This window comes from Lipotes vexillifer, unplaced genomic scaffold, assembly GCF_000442215.2.
Source record: "Lipotes vexillifer unplaced genomic scaffold, Lipotes_vexillifer_v1.1 scaffold182, whole genome shotgun sequence".
NCBI lineage: Eukaryota > Metazoa > Chordata > Mammalia > Artiodactyla > Lipotidae > Lipotes > Lipotes vexillifer.
Window position 1 is genome coordinate 4,086,473 of NW_006798798.1, and position 9,794 is coordinate 4,096,266.

The 9,794-nt window shown below is 60.8% G+C and overlaps 1 protein-coding gene across 3 annotated transcripts in view; it reads right to left on the bottom strand.

The window, feature by feature from the left end:
• The window catches only part of PEPD (peptidase D), a 123,699-nt gene that overhangs the window by 12,274 nt on the left and 101,631 nt on the right, over positions 1–9,794 (bottom strand). For all 3 annotated transcript variants that reach the window (XM_007470951.1, XM_007470952.1, XM_007470950.1), the window contains one exon: positions 1,248–1,396. In XM_007470951.1, coding sequence (XP_007471013.1) covers positions 1,248–1,396 — 149 coding nt within the window. The remainder of the gene's footprint in view (positions 1–1,247; positions 1,397–9,794) is intronic.

Consider the following 9,794-nt stretch of genomic DNA (forward strand, 5'->3'; position numbering starts at 1 on the left):
TTGCGGTACGCGGGCCTCTCACTGTTGTGGCCTCTCCCGCTGCGGAGCACGGGCTCCGGACGCGCAGGCTCAGCGGCCATGGCTCACGGGCCCAGCCGCTCCGCTGTATGTGGGATCCTCCCGGACCGGGGCACGAACCCGTGTCCCCTGCATCGGCAGGCGGACTCTCAACCACTTGCGCCACCAGGGAAGCCTGCTGCTGCTTTTTAAACACAGTTATAGCACAAGATGCTGTTTTCTTTCCCAGCCGCTAAACCAGGCAAGTCTCGTCGACACTGTCGCCCGGCAGGAGCTTAGCTTTGAGGTTTCCTTCCTTGTCTCCCTTCTGGGGTGTATGTGAGTTCCTCATCCTTGGACTCATCTGGTCACCAAGCTCTGTTCCCTCTGGACACAGGGTGCGGGCCCATCACCCCTCCAGGGCTCCCTGGCCTCTGGTGGGCCCCAGTGCTGGATGGGGGCATCCACAAAGCCCTGCTGACAATTTGCCTCCCCTGAAGGGGGCAGCTGCAGAGGACCCCTCACGATCAGCACCTGGCCCGCAACAACTGGCCACGAGGCTGTGGAGCCCAAGAACCGAGCCATCAGATTCTGGGCCCGAAAGGGGCCACACACTGGGGCCTTACAGTCTGGGGGCTCAGGATCTTTTGTTTTTCTCTTTGTAAAAAAAAAAAGCTCCACGGAGGGATACAAATCCGACTGCCACAGTGCCCGATTTCAGTACGAACTCAGAGCCCAGCCCTCAAGGCCTGTCATGCCAGGTGCTCAGATGGCCCCGCAAACTCCTCTCACCATTCCCCCAATACTGGAGAGACATTCAGCTCCTGCCAACCCAGCCGCAGCCGGCAGCCGTGAACGAGGGCGCTCCACGCGCAACCAGAGGCCAGTGTCCAAGCTGCCAAGCCCTCTCTGGAAGAGACTCTGCTTTGGGACAGGGCAGAGGACATGCTGACATCCCAGTGGCCAGTGTGGAAAGGAAGATGTGCAGATGGAGGTCAGATGGGATGTGGGGTGACCTTGGGCTGAGCTCCCCGATCCCCAGCTCTGTCCCTGCTTGGTGGTCAGACCCCTTTCCCAGGAAGGATGCTGGGGACCCGCCAGCATCTGGAGCCTTGCTGGCTGAGCATGAGAAGGGGCAACAGATTCAGGTCGCAGAGTGCAGGACCTGCTTCTCCGAGGTGCCCTGCCACCTGGCCATCTGCATCCCCACGCCAGGTGGTCCTCCCTGCAGGCCCCGCCCCGGCCCTCACCTGGCTTCATGGTGTTCATGACGGCCCGGCAGCTCCGCAGCACCGCCTCATAGATGGCCTTCTGGTCCAGGGTGAACTTGCCGTTGGCGGGAAAGGAGCACGTGATGTCCGAGGCAAAGCAGTAATACTCACCGCCCATGTCGAAAACGCTGCAGGGAGAGTGCGGCATGAGGCCAGGGGGACACTCAGGGGCACCCGTCCCCTCCAACCACGCTCCCCTCCCGCCCGGCGCCCGAGGCCGCTGAGCCTGAGCCTTCTCGCAACGTGGCCGGTGCAGGCAGCAGCTTGGGGCCCTCCGACCCTGCTGTCTCCTCAGGGTACACGAGCGGCCAAGGAACCACGGGGCGTCCCAGGAGACCTCCGACTCCAGAGCAGGAAGGCTGGGAGCAGTGGGGCTGCCCACACACTTCCCCTCACAGCCTCCGCTGGCCAGGTCTCTGGATGCCCAGCTGTGGGGAGGGGGAGGGGCGGAGATGTCCCCAGGCCCCTGCCTGCCACCTGGCCTCCACAAGGGCATTCTGACAGACCCTCCCGGGGCCACCCGGCACCCAGCATGGGGCACAGCTGCAGGCCACGAGGCAATGCTCATGGGAGCTGGATGGGTCCTCGGGACAGGTGCACCCGCCTGACAGAAGACGTGGGCTGAGCCGCAGTGCCTGCTCCTTGCAGGCCCCAGTGTCCCAGTGAAAACCCAGCCGACAGCTCTGCTCCAGCTCTGGGGTCCCCTTGGCCAGAGAAGCGTGGCCCTCTCCCCACTGGGGTGGGACAGTGTGCTCTGCCAGGGCCCGGCTGGCCAAGTCCCCGACTCGGGGGCCATCTGGCCCCCAGCATCTCCAGGTGACAGAGTGGAGACCAGGAGGCACAGAAGGTGGGAGTAGAGACGGGGAGGAAAGAAGAAGCCGGAGCTGGGAGCACGAGCCAGCAGAGGCAGGATGGTGCTGGGACAGGCAGGCAGGCTGCTGAGTCAGGAGGACGGGCCAGCTGAGCCTGCCCTCTGGACACCCCGTGACAGGGCCCCGGCGCAGCAGGGATGGGAGGGAGAGGAGGAAGCCTCACTCCCACTCCCTCGCTGCCTGACCGCGCGCTCACACCCTTTACTGGTCAAGGACGGGTAAGAATCCTGCCCTACGCATCCTCCACGGCGAGATAAGACAAAATAAGTGAGGGGCTGCTGGGTCCAAGCCTGGCTCCCACTGGGTCACCCACGCTGACAGGAGTGGGGTGCTCAGACTGAGCGGCCTCCACATCCTGTCCCACCCCAGCAGGCTGCTCGACTGCAGGCACAGAGCAGGGACCCACCAGCCCCCTGACCGCCCCCCATCACGGGGTCAGGGCCAAGTCAGGATGCTGAGTGACAGAGGGACATCAGTCCAGTCTCAGGCCTGGACCCCTGCTGTGTCTTCAGGACCAGGGGACCACAGCGCCAGGTGGGGTGGAGGCGGTGAGGGCTGTCCTCTGTGCCTGGCTCTGCCCCTTGGGGGGCAGTCTGTAGCCGCACAAATCCTGGCAAATCTGAGCCTGGGGGGCAGAGCCACGCCTTCCATGACAAGGGCTTCTCACCCAAACCCAAATTCTAATGGTAAACACGATGGCTCAACCAACATTCCAGAAGCTGCCTGTGTGCCTGTCTCTGGGGACCCCTACCCCCAGCAACTGGCCCTACAAGTGGAGCAAGGAGTTGGGCCACGCGGCCTGACAGCGGCACCAGGGACACCACAGAAACAGGCTTAAGGCGAATGCTTGGGATCTGCAGACGCCCTGCTGGACTCCAAAGTCCCCAGTCGGGCACTTTTTAATCTCCTGTCTTTTTCTGATTGCAAAACACCATAAACAGTGTCAATAGTGCAAAAAGCATCAGATAACAACTCAGGTGATTCTCAGGGGGCGGGGGAAGAGCCCCACTGGCATGGCAGGGGAGACTTCACGTTGGGTCAAAGTCACAGACTCTGGGCTACCCTGCCTGGGGCAGGCCAATGGAAGGGGGACTTGGGCCTCACTTGAGGGGACCCGCCCAGGCCCGGTGTGGGAACCGAGGACCAAATGTCGAGAAGCCCTGAGCAGACATGCCCAGGCACCTGCTCTCCAGGATGCTCCAGATGCACCAGGGTGTTAGGGCTGACGGCTGTCTGCAGCCTTCCTCCTGCCTGGGGCACATCCCCGCTCCCCTCCCGCCCCCCTCCCAGCTGGCCAGGAGGGTGGGGCTTATCTTAGCCCTAAACTGCAGGGAAACTGAGGCTCTGAACACTGGTCCAGCAAAGTCCCAAGTCGGTGGTCAGCAGTTCAGAGCCCAGGGATGCGGACGCCACCACTGCTGCATGTTCACGTTCGCCAGGGCCAGCATGCAGACAGCCCTGGGGAGTGGAACCGTATGGGGCCGCGGGTACCACTGCTGCATGTTCATGTTCGCCAGGGCCAGCATGCAGACAGGCCTGGGGAGTGGAACCGCATGGGGCCGCGGCCTAGCTTCACCAGGGGAGCAGAGCATTCTCATTTGGGCTGCTCAGAAGCAACAAAGGAAAATCGTCTGTGGTTTGTTGATTCAGAATGCCCAGGAATGGCCTGAGCAGACAGGAGAGAGCCAGGGGTGTGGGGACATGGATTCCTGGGGGCCACATCATGAGGGCAACCTGTAGCAGCGCCCCCGGCAGAAATTTCTATCGGACTGTGCAGATCTCAAACAAAAACAGAAATTAAACTATTTAAAAAGGAAGCCCACAAGAGCAGGCCAAACACTGGAGTCACCCAGAGCAGTGAAAACAGGACTCTTCCCCAGGACAGACAAGACTCCTGACCAAGTTCTCAGAAACAAAAATGTGGGAAGGTGGGTGCTTGGAGTTCCTCAGCCAGTCTGGCTTTATTGTTCAGGTTCTAGAAAACTTCAGCTGTGTTTTTTGTTTTAAAATCATCCGCTTTCTGGAGAAGGAAGTGTACACCCAGCTGGCCAGCTCCATCCTGCCCAGCGACGCTCAGGCACGGGGCTGACGTCTATTTTTGTGCTCTCAGTTCCCTATCTTTTTTCGCTCTTTTTTTTTTAAATCCTCCTCAGAGTTCCTACATGTATAAGTTATTCAGATTTTAAGCCATTCTGGAATCCAGGGATGAAAGCCATCGCCTTTTATAAATCATCTCCTCTGTGTCCACTCCATCCGTCCTCTGAATGCACGCTGATGATGGAGAATTCGCTCATACTTTGGCTCAACCGAGAACGCCGGATCCGTCCTCCCCGGCTGCCTGGGGACACCCACCGGGGACCTTACCATCTCTGGCCGAGTGAACGCGTGTGATAATCTAAGCCATCTGGGGAGATATTACACATCTCCGAGCAATATGCTGGCGTCTCAATCCTCACATGTGTTCATCTGGTTCTATTTCTGGCTCAGATGAGAGGTTCTGTCTTCCGCTGGCTCCTCCTGGGCAGCTTCAGGCCCGGGCTACCTGCCACCATTGGCCCACCCAGGCCCTCCTCAGTCCCCCTGGCTCCACCGCAGGCAGAAGGCCTACGAGACGGTTCGGCCAGTGATGTGAGGCCTGGGGAGGGTTTGGGGGAAATGGTGCAGTGTTTATACGAGGGCTGCTGTGTACGCAGGCTGCAGCTTCATTTTAAGGTTTTAAGCTCCAGGGCCGTTGCCTCGCTCTCAGCTGCCTCTCACCCCAGATAAGGCACTGCGCATGCACGCATGTGTGTGCACTAACTCAATGACCTATTTGTCACAGTCGCAGCATTTCAGACCCCAACTTGCACCCGCCCCAGTCTGCGTTCCAGACCAGGCTGGGGGATTTCTGAGCTGCAGGAAACTCCTGCTTCCCTCCAGACCTCAGCGTGAGACAGAGAGGGAGGCGTACTGGTCACTTTCCCGTTCATGTGCCGCAGGCCAGACAAGACCCACGGGCCACCCACTGGCTCCCAGCCAGACCTCTGGTGCAATGCCGAGCCCCAGGTGTGGCCGGCGGGGCAAAGGCCACCACTCGGAGCCCCGGAGGCTCCCTCCGTACCACAGGCTGACTCACCAAGCTGTTCTCTCCCCAGAGAGACTGCCTTCTGGGCATCCCTGTTCCCCAACCCAGTCACGGGACAGCTGTTCCTGTGGGGCCCGGGCAGACAGGGAAGTCACCTAGGCAACCAGCTCCAGGACCCCCAGAGCCAGCAATCCCCAGCACACAGGGTGACAAGAGCAGGCACGTGCTGCGGGCCTCCTGTGTCCGGACGGAACTGTTGTTACCTTTCTACAGATGACACGGGACAAGCAGAGCACCAGTGTGGGCTGCGTCCCCAGGAGGGACATTGCTCAGTATCGGGCCGACCTATGGGTGGGACACGGCGGGCGCCCACCCGGGGCTGGCTGCTGCCACAGCACAGCGGGGCGAGGGCTGGGCGTTAGGGCAGTGGCCTCCGCGGGGGAGGCAGTGAGTCGGTGTCATGCGCACAGCACATGCTTCGTTCCACTTTTCGGTAACTGGTGTCCCATGGTATCTGCGAGCACCCGGGCTGTCTGGACTGGTGCTTTCACACTGTGAGTCGTGACGTCAACTATGTGGGATACAGGGAAGGAGCATAAACAGACAACACAGAACGAACAGAAACCCCGTGGTGAGGGTGCCTGGTTACCATCTAGGCATGTCTGCTCCCCTGGTCCTGGGTTATAACGTAAAGGCTGCTTCAGCCTGGACAGCAGGTTGAAGGCCACGGCCACTGGTCTGGACAGACGGCTGACCAGGGCCTGTGCCCTCCTGAGAGTGTTCTCTTGCCCCCAGGACTGGGGCATGTCCTTAAGACCATCCAATCTTCAGGAGCGGGCTGGCTGGTGACAGCTGCGCTGTCCTCTGAGGAGACAGCCAGGCGGGTGCGGGCGGGGTGGGGGTGTGTCTGGGCTGGACCTGGCATCAGGAAGCTGGGCCTGGAGGTGACACTCATTCCCTAAAGCTGACCGAGGCCTCAGGCACCTCAGGAGCCTCAGGCACCAGGACAACGGGGGCTTGGGGACACCTCAATGTGGCCTCTCTGCCAGCTGGGGAGGAGCCCCAGGCATGACTCGCCCCTCCGTGGGCAGCAGCACACGGATGCCGGAAAGACATCAGATCAAGTGGCCCCCAGGAGTGGGCAGGATCGTCCCATCCCTGCCTGAGATGCCAAGGGGGCTGCCGGGACCCTGGGTGAGCAGCGGGCACCCCGCAGCCCGCAGGGGTGGGGGTGGAATGTCGATGACGGAGACGCAGGCTGCCGTCCCCGGAGGGGGTGAGGCGGGGCCACGCCTCCCAAGCGGTTTAAACTAACATCTAGTCCACATCAAACCTGTGGGACGAACAGGGAACTAACTCGAGAGAAGGGCAGGGAGAAGCCGGCCGGTAGTGGTGCCAGTGGCAGGAGGAGGGTGGATAGGAGGGGAGAGAGCTGCCCCAGCTGTGCCCCCTCGTGGGCCTGGCTCCTCCTCTGTGGCAGGAAAGGACGGGGCAGCCCGGGCAGCCCTGCAGACAGTGTCTGACACCACCTCAACTTGGGGAGCAGCAGCACGCACCACCCTCAGGCCAGCGACACTTCGGGTGTCTTCCGGGGCCTCCCTGGGAGGAAATCAGTAGCCCTTATTTCTCTGGGCTTCGGGCCAGGAGTGCTGTGTCAGCCTTCCGCCAGTCAGCAGGGCAAAGCCGGGCCTTCAGGCTGACCATCATCGGGGCAAGGAGACAGAAGGGGCCCTCGTCCCATTACAGGGAAGGAGAGATGACACAGGCTGGCTGCTGAGGGACGGGCTGGCACAGGCGTCTGTCTCCCCCACTAACCGAGCTGGCCGCCCCCCCCCCACCCATGCCCCAGGACACAGAGACCACAGCCAGCAGAGATGAGCCCGGCGAGCACGTCCTGAGGCAACGCTGCCCTCTTCTGGCCAGTGCTGGGAGGTCGGGCTCGCCACCCACCAGCCACCTGCTGTCTGCCGCTGGGCAACCCAGGCCGGGGCATCCTTCGACTGGGGCAGCTAGAAGGTTCTGATAGGGGCCACAGGACACGCTACCCCAGGAACCACTCCTCCACCGCCTGATCAGATGGTGGGAGAGGGAGGAGGTAGCAGGTGAGGAGCAGTGTCCCAGCTGTTTTCCAAATCAGACCCCACTGGATGAAGACCCTGGCCCCTGCCTACCTCTGCCCCCTGGGGTGTGCCTGTGGGCCCAGAGGAGGCAGGGAGTCTAGTGCAAGAGCGCGTCCAACTCTGGGTGCACGACTTCCTTGGGGACTTAAAGGTGGACAGTGGCGCCCCCTGGCGGCCCATGGGCAGGGCACCAGCCCTTGGCACTTGTACCCACCTTTGGAGACTCAGGCCGGTTCTGGGAGGAGGGCAGTGCGTGAGGACTCAGAGGACCGTCACCCCAGCCACTCCCGTGCTCAGAGCCACAGGGTCAGGGCTGATTTGGTGGTGAGGGGTTCTGCTGGGGCTCCCACCCAGGAAGGGCCTTCGATGACGCTCGACACCGTCCCGTGCGAGCTCGGCAAAAGCATGAATCAGAAGTGTGCCACGCTTTTGTTAGCCTGTTTTGGAAGGTCTGCCTGCTTTCGCCTTAAAATGAAAACAGCAGCTGATGGCTTCTCTAGGACAGCAACTCGGTGACGGGGTTCATGGTGAACCCCGAGGGCCACAGCAGGAAAGGGCTCTCAGAGGCAACAGCAAAGCCCCGAGAGGCCCCACAAGAGGCCTTGTGCCTCTGAACCAGCCAAGAGGGAGGAACGTGGGGACCTGAGGCCACGTCAAAGTCCGGTTCCCCACCCCGGGATCCATGCAGAGCAAGCGGGGCAGCATCCAGCAGAGGTAAATGGCGGGGGCTGGCGTGGTGTGAGGAGTGGCCCCCCGAATCCTCTTCTCAGCTCTCGGGTGACGCGTCTGATGTGGAGTGAGAACCAGCGCGTCTAACTTACGGGGCCCCGATTTCCCGGCCCAGCTCCCGGGAGGCGCCTGGTTTTAGAAGGACAGAGGAGTAGACGGTGGCCCTGGCCGGCTACATGCTCCACCTGGCATGTGCCTCGAGGACAATTTGGGGGCTGAAAACACAGAGCAGGCAACCACGTGACCGGAGAGCTGTCTGAATACACTGGGCCCGGCACACACTCTGCCGGTGGCTCTTGCCTCCAGCCTCTGTCCTGGAACCAGCTGCTGGAAGGCGGGCCTCAGGGGCACAGGTGCGCTGCTGGCTCTGGGGATGTCGCTGTGTTGCAGCTCTCTCTCGCCAGGAGCCACCTGTGCCGGGCTCCACACTCAACGTTTTGCCCTCATTAACCCAGTCCTCAGAGCTGGGTGCTGTCTCTCCCCCAACGATGGATGGAGAAACTCAGGCTCAGAGGGGTGGCCATTCAGCTAGGGTGGCGGAGGGCAGGGACTTGAACTGGGGACCTTCTGTGTTCATCATCACACGTCTGGGACCAGAGGGAAAGGGATGGGAAGGGCTGGCTGCCCCTCGGCACCCGCTCCTCACTTTCTCCAGCAGAGTCTGACTGTCCTGGACCAGCTCCGGCCCCCAAACAGCCCCACTCCTAAATGTTAAACTATCTCTGGGGCATTTTCACCCGACATCAAGGAACTGAGACCCAGAGCGTACCACCCGATGGGCACCTGGAAAATAGTCATGGCTCTGGGAGACGCTCAGCTTCAGGAAAAATTCTGCACTATGCTTATATTTTGGTTTTGTACCTTATGATGAAGTGCTGTGAATTTTATGTTGGGATAACAGAGTGCTTTATTATTTACCAAACACAGTAGGCGCTTGGCAGATCAGTTTCAATAAAACAATGGATTATAAATGCCGCCAGCAACCTGGCAGTAGCAGTAATCAACAAAACATGCTGTTCTAAATGCTGCATAATAAATTGACTATAATAAACTCATAATTATTCTACTGGCTACATTTCAGAGTTAGCACCAGAAGAATAAAATCACCAGCTTGGGCTTGGCATTAACATCTGTGGGATTCCCTGGATCACTCCTGTCTCTAAAGCTGCAGCCAAGAGACACAGGTGCCACACACTGCCCAGGAGGGTCGAGGCCACAGCGTCTGGACGTGTGGAGGAGGCCTGCTGCATGGCACCCCTGGTCAGCCAGGCCCCACTGCGCCAAGGGCCCCCGGAGCCAGCCTCTCATGGGGGGAGGACTGTCACAGGACTCATAAAGAGAAGAGAAGCGGTCCTTTCCTCTGGGCCGTGCCAGACTCACAGAGAAGGAAGACTCAGAGCCACATGGCCCTGCTGCAGAGCCCCCCGACAGGGACAGCTGGGGCCTGCTGGTGTGGCTGGGGTCTGCCTCTGTCTGGGGACTGGGTTCCCACGTCCTGGCTCAGCCAGAAGGGGCCGCAGAGTCAAAAGCGTTAGGAAAAGTTCTAGGAAGCGTGGGTCCCTGAAGACACCAGGCGATCTTACTTTGGGGCCACCAAAGGGAAGGCCCACCCCCCACTTTCCTTAGTCTCCAGCTGAGTCAAGCCGGAGGCAGCCGACCCCATCCCCAAATCCTCTGGCTCTGCACCTGGACACTGCTGTGTCTCAGTGACCTTGCCTACACGTTGGGGGGGGGGGGCGGG